At 43.4% G+C, this 14,805-nt stretch overlaps 2 protein-coding genes across 5 annotated transcripts in view; one reads left to right on the top strand and one right to left on the bottom strand.

The window, feature by feature from the left end:
• Positions 1 to 9,635, top strand: part of TRIM55 (tripartite motif containing 55) — a 38,571-nt gene extending 28,936 nt beyond the window's left edge. For 3 of the 4 annotated variants that reach the window (XM_081919300.1, XM_081919299.1, XM_081919298.1), the window contains one exon: positions 8,902 to 9,635. In XM_081919300.1, coding sequence (XP_081775426.1) covers positions 8,902 to 9,021 — 120 coding nt within the window. In that variant the 3' untranslated portion in view covers positions 9,022 to 9,635. The remainder of the gene's footprint in view (positions 1 to 8,901) is intronic. The other variant, XM_081919297.1, reaches the window with a different exon arrangement.
• Positions 9,636 to 11,772: 2,137 nt separating this feature from the next.
• Positions 11,773 to 13,847, bottom strand: CRH (corticotropin releasing hormone). Its single transcript, XM_081919144.1, has 2 exons — positions 13,557 to 13,847; positions 11,773 to 12,882 (listed from the first exon to the last, which is right to left on the bottom strand). Exon 2 carries the CDS (start codon positions 12,864 to 12,866, stop codon positions 12,327 to 12,329), a length of 540 nt encoding a protein of 179 aa, XP_081775270.1. The 5' UTR covers positions 12,867 to 12,882; positions 13,557 to 13,847; the 3' UTR covers positions 11,773 to 12,326.
• Positions 13,848 to 14,805: the final 958 nt, after the last annotated feature.

Below are 14,805 nucleotides of genomic sequence, written 5' to 3'. Positions count from 1 at the left end.
TTTTCCTATAATAAAATAGCCAGTGGGCTACAATTACATGTGTTTGGCCCTAACAAACATAATTAATTGTATATTTAAAATCAAGTAGCTCACCCTTGATTTTTTTTCCTTTTTAATCTTCCTTTCTTTTGTAGTTTCTGGAAATTGCTCTTGTGATTCAATCACACCAGTGTGGAGCTGTTGTAATGACAAAACATTTTTGTAAGGTTCCCAGGCAATGCTTTTGCTATAATTAGTTTTGCCAGTGATGCCTTCCCCTAGCATTTAATAGTCACATCTACAAACTACATTGTGAGTCATGGGATACCTTCTGCTTTCTGAATTTAGACCTTTCCCAACAATCTTGCCTCGGAATGGTGGTGGGTACAGATATTTTCTCTATTTAGACAACAGTGCAACCAGGCTGACCTGGCCTATGCACTTTGCTTCACTGAAAACTGAAAAATACTTGTCTTGTCATCTCTACGTTAATTTAAAAGCATTGTTGCTGTTTTTAATGTAAGGAAACAACTGTTGTTTCTTTCAAAATATCATTGAATTTTTATCTTCTAGGTCCTGCCACATAGAACCATAGAATTGCAGAGTGGGAAAGGACCCCAAGGGTCATCTAGTCCAACCCCCTGCAATGCTGGAATCGTAGCTAAAATATTCTAGCCATGCCTTTAGCACAGGATCCCTTCTTCTAGCTATGGGTAGGTGGGAGGAAAGGAGGGATTGCAGGACCCAAAGTCAGCTTTGTGAGCTGTGCTGGCCCCTTGGTGTTGCAGCGGTTAATTCATGGCAATCTCCCACAGCCACATCCCTTCTGAATAATAGACCCAGCAAAAATGAAGTGTGGCTTCAGCGCCAAGGCAGATTTATTCTTAACCCTCCCCTGCCTCCTTTGGTTCACCTTCTGTCTGATGAAGGGTTACACTGGTCACTGTTCTGTGACATTAGAGGTTGGGTTCAACAAAATAGTTACACAAGTGCAAGGAGGAATGCTGGTGCAATATAATTTTGTCTTTCCCCCATCTGCACCTTGTGAACCCCCGAATCTGCTCTGGAAAACAGGAGAATCCCAAAACAGATTTAGGAGTGGGCATAGGGGAAAACATTCTGTCATGCAAAGAGAAATCCTTGTGTTGACAGGGTGTTCTCTTTAGCACTGCCCAATGACCAGGGGGAAATAAAAGGGATTTTTCAAAATAAGAGTGGCTGCCAAACCCTCCACAATCAACATTCTTGTACAGGAAATGCCTGTTTTCCCATTTGGTATATACAGTTTTTATGCTGTACTTCAAGCCAATGCTGATATCGTGGAGCCATGGCATTCAGACATTCACAGCACAGGGTTTTAGACCTGGGAAATGCAGTGCTAGCACATTTGCCCTGTGAAATGTGCCTTTGCACATATCCTGATTCAAGAGCACCTGTTGGATATTGCATCACTAGTGGCAAGCGAAACAAATACCTCTCCCTTTCCTCGGTTGCCTCTTTTCATGAATATTACTTCTGGTTAGTTTTGCTATTTTATCAATTCTTTGGAGACTGTGCTACGCTCACTGTACAATTCTTGTATGGAAGCATGCATCTAGTTAGACTCATTTGTTTTTAAAAGAGGCTTAACAACTATTCCCCTTCGTGGCTAAACTATTGTTACATCTATTATATGGAAAGGTTAAATTTATTATACCCATTGTTACTGAAAGGTCACTTGCACAGGAATATTGCACAATGGCTAATCGTTTTGTGATCCTGAAATTCCTATATTGTATCCAATTCTTTATAACGGCAGAACTGATCTGTATAGGGGAATGCAGGGCAATTCTCATCATTCACAGACTAATTCATAGGCTAATGGACTCACTGGTATACTAATTTATCTTTTCCTGCCTATACCTTTAACGTCCTACATAATTCTTGCTCAAAACAGTTCAAGAGCAGGGCAGATTTTGCCAAATTTAGGAAGTGCTTGGGAAGCATCATAGGGCATCTGTCAGCATGTAAAATGTCTTCCCTGTTCTTCCTGATGGTGCTCTTAATTTTCCTCTTAAAAGTTGTAACAGTATCAGAGTGAGAAAATGAGAAAATGAGATTGAGGCCATTGCACTTCCTGGCAATGGTGAAGAACCTGTGGCCTTCTGAATTCTCCTGGATTACAATTCTCATCATCCCAGTCAGCAGAGCCAACGGACAGGAATGATGGTAGCATCTGTAGGACAACTGTTTCCCTACTCATGGTATGAAGGAATGGCTAGAGCATTGTTACTTTTCATTTTGCTTAAAAAGTAGCCATCAATCATAACCCAGAGATGGTTATTTTATTGGGTTCATTAAGTTACCACCCTTCTGCTCTTTCTTCATTATACTAGAATAACACTGCTAGAACAGGGCCATCCTTTTCATACTTTCGCCAGCCAAATGCCCACAAGCAAGACCTGAGTGCAACACCACTCTCCCCACTAGTGTTCTCCAAAAATTGGCATTAAAAAGTCATGCCACCTGCAGTACGTATGCAGCCATAATGACTAGTGGGCTTTGATTGCCTTATATATGTGGATTTGTCTAAACCTCTTTTAAAGTCACCAGCTTCCTAGTAATTAGTACATTTAGTAGTAACCAAGTCCTTGGTGTAACTATGCACTATGTGAAGAAGTACTCTCCTTCCTTGGTCCTGATTCTTCCTCGTTCATCTGCAGGTCCTTTGTGAGCAACTTTTAAAAATCCATCTCAATATTGAGCATTGTGGGACCCTGCTTCATCTGCTCTTGTCATATGAGCTGAACGAAGTTACATTTCTTGCCTTTCCCATCCATTAGTACTCAGTATGACTCTAAGAGTAAGAAGAAAACACACCACTGAGCCAACCAAATAAGATTTAAAGATAAAACATTCTAGAAATAACCAGAAATCAGAGTAAAGAAAGATGTTGACATTATACTATGGACTCTGTCCAACTGCTGAGTAACTTCGAGGAACTAGAATGTGTTGATGGTCTTGATGCATCAGCAAGATGGTCTATTTATGGAGCTCTTACTGAATGGAGCTGGCCTCCATAGCATGTGCAGTACGCCCATAGCTGTTCTTACATGCCCCTCCTGGCATATTTGCAATATCTCAGCTTAGTCATTCATTCATGATCAAGCGATATGTGTATCCAAACCTTACAAATTATTCAGGCTTTGTTACCTGATCCAACAGATCCATGGTACAAAGCCTTGCAATGAGTCATAATTTTAAATGGGTCTCATTCATCAGGTCCTTTCAAAGAACAATCTATATTTTAAAGTGCCGTCTGCTTCTTAAGTGGCATACTTAGACAATGCTCTGCGTCACTGCTAGAATAGCTGCCCTTCTCTCCCACAAGAAGAGAATGTTTCTTTTGGCAGTTTTTTGAGGTCTACGTCTTGTAACACACAGCTTGCAAGATCTTGACTTCATGATGTCTCTTCACAGTTTTCTTAAAGAGCATCAAACAAGCAAACTAGTTGAGGATGAGAGAGTATAAAGTTAGCTTTCTAACATTAACACCCACAAGTTACTCTACATTATTTTTCAGGGCAAACTTGTATGCAAGCGTTATGCTATCTCTAGTTAAGCAACTAAACAAAAAGTTGTGAGCAAGTGATTCAGAAAGATGGTTTGATCACAGTCTATAAACCACACATTGATTTGGATGATACAATACAATGGATTAAGTTTTCTGTTGTTGTTGTTTTTACATGAAAGGGAGACAGACAATTGTTTTTATGTGAGTATGATAGATTTAGATTATTGCAGTCCTATTTTTTTAAAAAGAATGTCAGCATATGTTTAAAGAATTCTGGAAACAGTCATCTAATTTAATGGAGCACTAGAGTTTTCTGATAGAAGCTTCACTGGACCTCTGGAGAAAGGCAAGAAATAATGACAAGATGGGGTTTTCACTGCCTCTTTTTCATCTGCTGCAGTCAGTCCAGTGGCCCACAACTTATTTTTGTTAGACATGAATGGTGAACAGGGCTTAATAATTCCCTAACAGCAGGTGGTAATGTTTATCCTATCAGAAAGTGATCAGAGAACACACCAGACAACTGCTAGACCAAGTGTCTCCTCCCTGTTTCCCCTTGAGTTTGAAAAGCATCAGACAGCTGGCTTGGTGCACTGTTCAGTTGCAACATGCAAGTTGCTTATGGAATCCATCTTGAGCCCTCTGCTGATGCTTGCCCAGTTCCCTCACCTGGGTGGAAGCCATCCCTGTGGGATAAGATGTCTGTGAGAGAGATTGCTGCTGCTATCATAAAACCACCCTGAGAATCATACACTACAGAGTAAGATGATAGGCAGAGTAAGATGTTTCAGGCTTAAATTTGTATTGATAGCTTTGTACAGAGCCACTGGGATAGATTAGAAGTGTAATGAAGTGCGGCATTTTCAGCTGAGTCCACTGGAACATTCACACTTTATAGAACAGGGCTTACTTAAGGGTCTCCTTCCCCTGAAAAGGTTTCACCATTAGTTTAAGCTCCCTAAAGTATGCTTGACATTACATCCTTCAGGGAACTTACCCAGCCTACACACAAAGAGGAACACTGCATTCATTTCTCAGGACTATTTTTGGAATCGTTAAGGTTGTGTGAAATAAACAGCATTACATTATCCTTTTGCCACATAGCTCTAATTGTAACAGAATGAAAATCTATTTTGGTGAGACATTCAGTCCCCATGGGCGCGAAAAGTTCACGGCCAACCACCTTTCTGAGAATTGAACAGCTAATCTCATGATGGATGGAGTTTGCTGGTGCATATTTTACCTGCCTACAGTTATGTAGTTGAACAATTTATTTTATAAGAAAAGAGTTTCACTTGGTTCCCAGAGAATTAAAAATAGGCATAAGAAAAGAAGTCTTTGAGCTTATAGCTGTATTGTTATGATAAAAGTTGACAGCTGTAGGAAGTTCTGCTGAAGGGATTATATTACATTACCATGTAAACAGAAACTCTTTAGAGAAAGTTGAAATTATTTTAAAATAACCTATAGTTACGTCTTCCATTCTATTTAAATTTTCAGTGGACAAAAAATAGTTTCTGACCATGGAGAACAGCCTATGTTGTAAGTAATACATTATTAGCAGACAATGCATATCGTAGTGGTGGGAACATAAATTTGACAGACCACGTTTGAATTCAAATCGGTACAGCCCTGATGTGAAAATTTTGCAAATAATGAGTTTTTAAGACAATACTTTTAAAATTAATTGAAGTCAAATTCAGATTCTGGTTGTGAATTTTTGGATGCAGGCAGACAAATGGATGAAGCCCAGGTCAGTGGCAAAATTTGAACCACCTTTCATCCATTACATTCTTTTTCTAGAATGTAACTTTTATTAGGTGAAATTATAACATTTTTGATATATGCAAAGTGCCATTTCAGCAGGAGTTTAAGACTGGGTTTTCCTTTTCTCCTTTACTATTAACATGAAACACATATATTAAATTACCTACATTCAAATGCACTTCTTGTTTTCTAAAATCATGTGTTATTATATAATGGAATATGTGATTTTCAAAAACAAGCAGTGTTGATATTATATAGCAACAAAGTCAAAGGACATTTAGACTGCAATTCTGTCCCTATTTATCTGAGATTAAGCCCCAGTGAATTAAGTGGGAGACTTATTTCTGAATAGATATGTGTGTTCTTATACTAGACACATACAAATCAATTTGCCTTGTGGAAGAGTTAAGGTGCACGATTCATGCCGTAAAGCTCTTGCTGGACTATATCACTTCAGACTGGAGGTGAGGAATTGCTTTTTTTATGTGCTTGCATATAAAGAAGACCCTTTATGTGAAAAAAATAGCTAGAACATTGGTGCAATAGGTTCTGAGAGGGAAACTCTTAAACAAAAATTCCAAGTGCAAGTGTATATGATGTTTCTTGATCATATCTGCTGAGTGCTGGAGTGATTACAAAACATTGTCATTTTAAGTAGAAAACTTTAACAAAAGGAAGTGGTTTTTAAATTTTGTTAAATGTGAATAAGATGGAAAGTGTGGAAATGGAGGACAGGATGGGTGATTTTAAGGAAAGATCAGCAATGTTTTCTTGATGGTTGCTTAAGGATTGCCTGCCACTCAGAATTTACTAAAAAGGGAAAGAGTGGAAGGGGATGATGGATAAAACCAGAATAGCCCATTGATAACATTGCTAAGTGAAAGTTTGTATCTCCTGCACAGTAAAAGCCTCATACTCAGAGGTGCCAAATGCCTGCACTATAGAAACCAACTTAAACTAGTGCAGGAATTGTCAACAACTTCTGCATTTCTGGGACCTATTCTGTATTCGAGACTGGGATCCAGTGCCATTCTGCCACACAAACTCAGCTTGTTCCTGGGTGGTCCAACTATTAAAATTCTCGGTGCTATGCCCTCTAGCAGTAAAGCTTTCATAGTGGAATGCACATGGCAGAATGAGCGGTGACTAGAAAGAATACAAAACCAGATAGAGAAGCAGTCTCCCCAGATAACTTTTTTCACTGCTCCCCGTTTTGCAGTGCCAGTCTTCCTTTGGTGTAGAGTGGCAGTCTTCCCAACTCCTGGCAACCACATGCCCCCATCAGAATGACACAAAAATGTCACAGAGTGTCAGTCATAGGGTATTTTAACAGGGGGCATGGTGGTGGTTGGCTGCTGTTAGGAGGAGTGCAAATCCCACCACCTGTACATTCAGCCAGCTTTCATTCCTCTGAATTCGAAAATCACCCAAATGACACCCCCCCCAGTGAATGGTGGCAAAAGGGGCAGGGATTTTAGCACTATGGGGCCAACCCTGTTCTCTGTTCCTTACATAGGAAGATGCCTTATACTATCAGACCATTGGTCCACCTTGCTTGGTATTTTCTACGTCGACTTGCAGTAGCTCTCAGGATTTCAGACAGGTTTCTCTCCCAGTCTTACCTGAAGATGACAGGATTGAACCTTGGACCTTCTGCATGCAAAGCAGATGCACTGAGCTATGGCCCTTCAAATAAGGGCATTAACTAAAGCAGGAGTGCGAACCTTTGGCACTCCAGGTGTTGCTGAACTTCTACTCGCATCAGCCTCAACAAGCATGCCTGATGGAGAGGGATTATGGGGGCTGTAGTTCAGCAATACCTGGAGGGCCAAAGGTTCCCCACACATTAGCCAAAAGGTGTCATCTTCCAAAGAGATATTTCCCAACAATCAAGGGACATAATTTTTAAACCCTTGATGTCCCATTAGTTCCATTCACAATAATCAACAGTTGTATTTGCTTAGTCTTGCTCAGCTATGCCACTGAAACAGAGGGTACAAGACTGAACTGTAGCAATAATGAAATTAAGATGTGCCCATTTAAAAACCTGTGCTGATAAGTGTACACAATTATGTGCCCACATATTGTACTTGCAGCAGTATTACTTCAAAAGCATCATCCATATTAGGATGGTATTTTAGAGTTGGGGCCCTATAGAATGAATCTGCTTGGTGCAAAATCCATTTATGATGCTCCTTATTTACAACTAAGGATCTGGTCCTTGAAAGAAAATGCAAAACTGTTATTAGATAGAAAGAAGCAAACTACTTTTTTCACACCCACTAGGCAACAGGTCTTGTTTTGCAAACAGCATGACTCTAAGCCAACTAATACCTAACACGTCATCATTCCTCACTAATTTGGTTTAAAATTTAACACTGTATATTTACAAAATATGCTTGGGGCACTGCCAGACCATCTTTATCCCATATAGCAGTTCATCATAAGCATCTGTGATAGAAACAGTATTTCAGGTATAGGGGTCCTATGGCTCTCCAGATGTTGCTGAATTGCAACTTCCATCATTCCTGGTTGTTGGCCATGCTTGCTGAGACTGATGGGAGCTGTAGTTCAGCAACACCTGGAGGACCAAAAGTTCCCCAGACCTGCTGCATAAGTTTCTGTTTTCTGATGAGCTATTTCAAGGTTCTCTACATCTTAGAGATATAGAGCCATGGTGAGGTGCAGCATGCTCTTTTAAGAGTAAGGAGGGAAGTGCCCTGTGCATTGAACATCTTTGTGTGCTCTGGGTTTAGTGAAAATTTGGAAGATGCTTCTGTTGAATTTTTCTTAAGATAAAAAAGGATGTCATGGTTGGCATCTCTATTAACCATCATGCTAGAGTACAAGTGCTATCTGAAGACTTTCTATGACCAACTTAAGAAGCAGAAAATCATAAGATCTGTTGATTTCATGGGACTTCGCGTTTACTTCCAGAAGTCCAAAGCAATTGATATAAGCTTATAATATTATTCTACAACAATGTTCAAAAGGTTCCAAATAACTTTGGATAGCCATTTCTTAATCTTTTAATGAACACATGGGCCTATCAGAGTTCTCCTCATCAAACCCTGTTGAAATGAATAGGAGCTGTGGAAGATTACATACTGCTCTCATTCATCTTAATGGGGTTTGTGCAAGGACATTTTCTGCTGGGTTATGTTTAAAAACAGCCTTCCTCAACTTTGTATCCTCCAGATCAGGGTTTCCCAGACTTGGGACTTCAGCTGTTTTTGGACTACAATTTCCACCATCCCTAACCACTGGTCCTGCTAGCTGGGGATGATGGGAATTGTAGTCCAACAACGGCTAGAGACCCAAGTTTCTGAAACCCTGCTTCAGATGTTGGATTGCAACTCCTGTCTTCCCTGCTCATTGGCCAAACTGATCGGGGCTGATGAGAGTTGTATTTCCAAACACCTGGAGGGTACTAGGCTGAGGAAGGTTGCTCCAAAGATGTTGTGGTGTTTATGTATTTATTTTCCACAGCCATCAAATACTTCTAAATAATTGTTTTTGATGGAACTGAATAGTCAATATGTGTAGGTGCAAGATGAGTTTTCAGATTTTCCCATTGTAAATCTTTATTCCTCCACCCCTAGACTGGGTCTGAACCATCCCCTCAAGGACACATGGAAGGACGTCCTGGGAGCAATGAGAGAGTTGATGAGCCGGCTCGTCATGTCTTCTCTTTCTCCTGGTTGAACTCATTGAATGAATGATGACTCTCCATCCAGCTGGCTTCTGGAAGGATTCATAGGAAGCATGTGACTTGGCTCAAAGTGATAACAAATACTGAATTAAAAGGAATGGTGGATCACATTTTATCCAAAAGATTTTGTTTGAAAAAATTCTCATTGGATTTGACTTTATAATATTTGTGGAAGCAGCTGTACAATTTGGGAAAGGGGTGGGAGGGAAGAAGGAATGTGAGCTAATAGCTAATCATGAACCAATGGAGGATCAAGTTCCTACCAGCTTTGGAGGTAATGGCAGGTATCAAGTGGTGACCTTATTACTTGTCAAGGTCACCTCATTGGCTAGGTACTGAGTTTATGTGATAAGGCTTTATCTAAGAAAGGTGATATGTGATATAACAAGCTATTGCATGATTATTGCAATTGATCCTAAGTGTGCCGCAGCAAAATTAATGTCAAAAAATTATGCGAAGAAAAGAAAGCCGCACAATACTGTTTTTACAAGTAAAGTGCTAAAGGCACACAAGACACATCTGTAAATTGGGGGCTTCTATACGCAGTTTTACAGGAGTGGTTTACCAATATTCTTGCATAGCTGTTTCCTCACTAAAGGCATTGTTAATAAACTTCACATTACACAGGTTGACTCTTTACCTTACCAGCAAGCTTTTCAATGGATGTGCATTGGCAAAAGCCACACATTATAAGGCAGGCAGAATCTCCACCAAGCCACACAATTAAGCTCTGCCTCATCAGGGTTTCGAAACAGTTTGATGGTGGTCCCCTACACTGCATGGCAAAACCACATCTGAAATCTGGAAGAAGGTTCTTAAGCAGTTTGTAATGTGCCAGATGGAGGAGTTGCTTTCCGAACAAATTATGTCTGAAATCCAGTGGTAGTAGAACCCTTGGATGTGTTTAATGAAATGCCCTGCATTGTGGTCTAAATGCTGACATCCTGTTGATCATTATGAATGCGTACAGAGCGACATCATTCACATTTTGTACTCAACAACATCAGCACACTCTTCATGTACTGACATACCCTGCTATAGTAAGGTTAAAATTAAGTGATGGTTTATGGGTTTCCTCCACCACTACCATTTGATCCTCACAACATCCCTGCGAGATTGGTTAAGCTGAGGAATAGTGGCCGGCTTCAAAGTCATCCAGGGAGCTTTGGCTGGGTGGCGATCTGAACTAGGGTCTCCCTTCCTATCCTAGCCCTGGTCCACTCCTTACTGCTCCAGCACACTGCTCAAGTGAATAGAAGGAGTGGAAGGGTAGGGTGAGGTGGGCTGGAATAACTTTATCCCATTGTGAGACCACCAAAGATGGCTAAGGACCGTCTCAGGGAGCGAAGCATCCATTACTTCAGGGTTAGCTCATAAGATCACAAAACAGGGGCTGGAGATCTGCAAAAATGAGGGACGTCAGATCTCTGCTTTTATCATGCTGTACTCTCTGTCCCCTTCGGGCTCCTTCGGCTATGAGTGGAAAAGTTGACCGGCCTCTCAATTGCCTAAATTGTGAGAGGACGTTGGGGAAGTCTAACTTGAAAAATACCTAACAGCTCATTCAGAAATGTGCTCTTCTTCATCGATCTCCATTGAAAGATTTGTCAGCAACAGATTCCCGTCCAAGCTGGCTCAGTTTCAACTTATGCAGACACAGCTTCCTTCTTTAAAATAACTGTCATGGGCTCTTTCTCCCCCGCTGCCCCTCCAAAACACCCAAAATGTAGTAAGCTAAATTTGAGTGAGATGAACCCGGTTTTCGCATCAGGTTCGAAGATGCAAAGCAAAGGTGGAAAGAAGTTGTGTGTTAAATCTGAACGGATTTTTGTGCGTGGAAGGAATGTAAGTATTGTGGATGCATAACGTCAGATCTGAGTATAAACGAAGCGATGTCAATCCCACGTGTGTTACTGAAAGGACTTAGGGAGGGGAGGAAGGATGAGGAGTAGAGGTCTGAAGAACAGATTTCAGCTGGAAATCGTTTTGTCTGAACTAACGAAGCTGGGTTTCTAAGGGAAACGTCGACTAGTCAGTGAAACATCCACTTCATCTACTCCACGGGTGGATTTTTAAACTTTGTGACAAAGCGGGCCAAGGGCAGTCCCCTGGGAGTGAGCCCTATGGATACCAGTGGATTTTACTTCCGTGTAAAGGTGCGCTCAACTGGGGTGTTAAGAAATGCTCCTATTCCTTGCAAAAAAGAGCAAGGACTCACCCCACCCCACCCCACCCGGGCTAACAGGAGCACCCTGCAGCGTTTACTTTGGAAAACAAGGGTGAGGAATCTGTGGCGCTCCAGGCGTCGTAGAACTACAACTCCTTGACCATGCTGGCTGGGAGTGTCCTAAAATGAGAGGAGCCCCAGGGCCTCAGCCTTGGCAAGGGGTCTCTTTCTCCCGGCTGGAAGCCTTGCCATTTAATCCTAGATGTGTGAGGATAAATTCGCAAGCATTCTGTATATGCCCAGAGGCGCTCTCTCAGGGGTAACTAAGATCTGGAGCTGATTTCCTAGTAAATTCTGAGTCAAATGTAGCACCGGAACTGCTGAACTTCCAAAACATTGTCCCGGCACCCCCCCCGGCCCCGCCCCGTTTCTTATACTGCACTGTTTCCTAACCTCCCTTCACCTCTTTCCTATAGGTTACTGGTCGGATGCTGTTCCGCCTTAGCCCCACTCAGCCTCTACTTCTCTCTATGCCACGATCGATGCATTCCCCACTGACACGTCTCCGAGGCAAGGAAGTGTAGGAAGCCGTGGTTCCTTTGCAGCTTTTATTAAAAATATAAATATTAAACGTTCTCTTACACGACCAAATCGACCGAGCGCTGAAAAGATGTTTTATTTGTGGAAATGTTTACAAAGAAGAGAGAAAGAGAGAGAGAGAGAGAGAAAGGAGAGTGGCTTCCAAATAAAAATTAAAATAAAATAAATAAAGCTCAGTACAGAGGAGGACGCCCCAACCCTCTCCCCCGCCCACCAACCCAAAAAGACAAGGCTCTCTCTCATTCGCCCAGCTTCCAGTGGCTGAGCCGCTGGACCCCACCCTCAAAGAGTTGCATTAATCGTAACAACGAGGGAAGAGGAAGGGGGGGGACAAAGAGTTAGGACAGCAAGTCACAAACGACACTTGGGTACAACGCTGGGCATGCTACTGACGCGCTAGGTTAGGCTGCGTGTCGACTGGACACTCTCTACGTCGATCAAGCTCTCGGTGAAAAGAAGAGGAGAACAGCACGAGGGAATCTGTGTAAATATCGTGTGCGAACTGGAGGATCTCTTTGGTAGGGGGCGGGCGGAGGGCAGAGAGCGCTTCATTTCCCGATGGTCTCCAGCATTTTCCTGTTGCTCTCGACCTGCTGCGACAGCTGCTCCGCTCGCGCCATTTCCAAGAGTTGCCGGAGGAGGTGGAAAGTCAGGTCTATGGAGATCGGCGAGTCCTTGGACGAGCGCTTCTCCTTCGGGGCGGCGTCGAGGGGAGCCCCGCTGTCGGCGTCGCTTGGCCAGGGCTCGGCGGCGCCCTCTAGCGAGCGCTCCCGCACGTTCTGCAGCTGCTGGACGGCCGCTCGGAAAAAGTTGCCGGCCGAAGCAGACGCGGCTAGGTGGCTGCCGCCCGAGGAGGAGGAGAAGGAGAAGGCGGCGGGAGAGGGGGTCTTGTGCAGGTTGCCCAAGCGCACGAAATACTCTTCTCCCACGCGGAGCAAGATGGGCAGCGCCTGCGGCTGCTCTTGGAGGAGATCCGGCTGCTGCAGAGCGGGGTCGGCTGGGACGCTCTTGCCGAGGGCTCGGCACTCATGGCAGGGCAGCAGAGCGACCAGCAGGATCCCTGTAGAGACCAGCAGCTGGATCTTCATGATTCGGCGGCCAGATCTGGAAAAAGTCACAAGAGGGGAAGGGAATGGGCATAGTTTGTTATCAGACGGACTCCCGCCCTTGGGTCGGCAAACCCTAGCGAGGGGTCCCCGCCGGCAGCTGCTGCTGCGACGGTTGCTGTCCGCGGTGCTGAAGGTCTTCCTTAGCTGTCCCCTGCCCTATCGCAACTGTGAACTGTGAACTGCACCATGGCCCAGTCAACCCAGTTAAATCCGCTCACAAGGGGAAAGTTTGCATCCTCCTCTTTGGGTCAAGGGCTGCCTCGACACCCGTCTTTATTAAATGCATCGAATAGAAAGAACACGATGCTTTAGCGCGCAGCATAGCAATTTATGGACTAGGCTACTTACAGGTCAGAGCACTGGACAGGTGGTACTTTAATCAAAACCTTAGTATAGGAAACCCAGGTGTCTCAATCATTCAGAGCAAGCGAAGTAACACCTTCCTTCATTTCTTTTAAACGCTGCTTGACTGCTTCCAGAAAACCTTCTGTTGCCCTTAAATAGCCCTTTCTAGCATGATCCCAGAATGACTTTTTCTTTAGACTACACACGCAAACCACACCACCTGCGCTTTAATAACACACACTTATCCAAACTACCCAGCGGCAGTATCTTCTTAAGAGAAGTTTGCCTTTTGTGCATGTGAGGCTAACCTGGATATTTTCATACCTTGGAGATGCTGGTGAAGTTTAAGCCGGACAGGTGGAGTCGCTCAGCAGTTGGGTGCCCCCTTTCGTCTCCCTCTCAGGATGCGTATCTATTGGAGCCGTCTTCTGCCGTCCTTGTGATCAGTTTGCTTCCTAATCAGAGCCCGGGTGCGGGATTTTTATAGGTTAGACCCTCTTCTGGAATCACGCAGCCCTTGCCTAATAAGCTGACGCTTTCTTGACAGCTCGCTTGCGTGCCCCGATCCACTGCTGAATAAATCATGGGGGCCGTTTCAGAGCAGCAATGGGCAACGTCCTGCTATCACAACCCAGAATCTCACATCCAATTATATCAACAGATATTTATCGCCTCGTTAGTGACGTCAGCAAAGCCCGCGACCGGGGAGGGGGGATCAGCAGGACACACTTCCCATTGACAAAAACCCTTGAATGAAGAGTTCCCAAAACGCGTGGGGGGTGGGGTACAACAGCGAGCGCCACCTTTTACTATCACAGGTCAAGGTGACCAAAAACTTTCCACTCTGGTCTCAGAGGAGAAAACCGTCTGTAACTGAATCCAGCTTGTCTAGTGCATACCTACAAAAGGCAGAATGCCTCTCCTAAATTCCTTGCGATGGAAAGTTATAGGAAGAAGCAAATATGGAACATAAACTACCTTATGCTGTGTCAAATCACTGATCTATCTAGCTCAGAACTGCCTACACAGACTGGCAGCAGCTATCCAGGATTTCAGCCTGGAGTTTCCCCCCAGCTCTACCTGGATATGCGGGGACTGAACCGTCTGCATGAGTAGCAAATGCGCCCCTCTCCAAAATAAGAGCTAGTCTAGCGGACAACCACCTCTCCTGATCTGCAAGAAAGGGAAACCAAGTATCTAATACTTAAGCATTGGGAAGCACCTGTCTGAAAGACAAGCTAGTGACAAAAACTGCCTTTTTAAAATGAGAGTTCTCTCTATCACCAACCTTAGAAGAGGGTATGTGGGTACCGGCAACATTCTAGCAAAACCTGGCAAGGAATTCTCCACTAGCTGAGAGGTGAACCTGGCAGGCTTCTCGGTCAACCACATTTATTTGTGGGTCCCATTAACTACATTAGAAGGTGCTTCGAAAAAATTCCCATAGAAATGATTCGAAAGGCAACTTGGGGCAGGGGTGCCCAGCATATATTCTGTTATCTGGAGACACACAAGGAGTAGAGGAAGCAGGGTATCTGCTGGACATACGTATTTTCGAGCTAAGTAGATAGAT

Source organism: Podarcis melisellensis, assembly GCF_964234715.1.
Source record: "Podarcis melisellensis genome assembly, chromosome: 7".
NCBI lineage: Eukaryota > Metazoa > Chordata > Lepidosauria > Squamata > Lacertidae > Podarcis > Podarcis melisellensis.
Note: the sequence above shows the minus strand (reverse complement) of the source record. Positions and strands in the feature narration are given on the sequence as shown.

What these genes read in the sequence shown, in the direction of transcription:
- CRH (XM_081919144.1), bottom strand. Translation starts at nt 12,866, where the DNA reads ATGAAGATCCAGCTGCTGGTCTCTACAGGGATCCTGCTGGTCGCTCTG.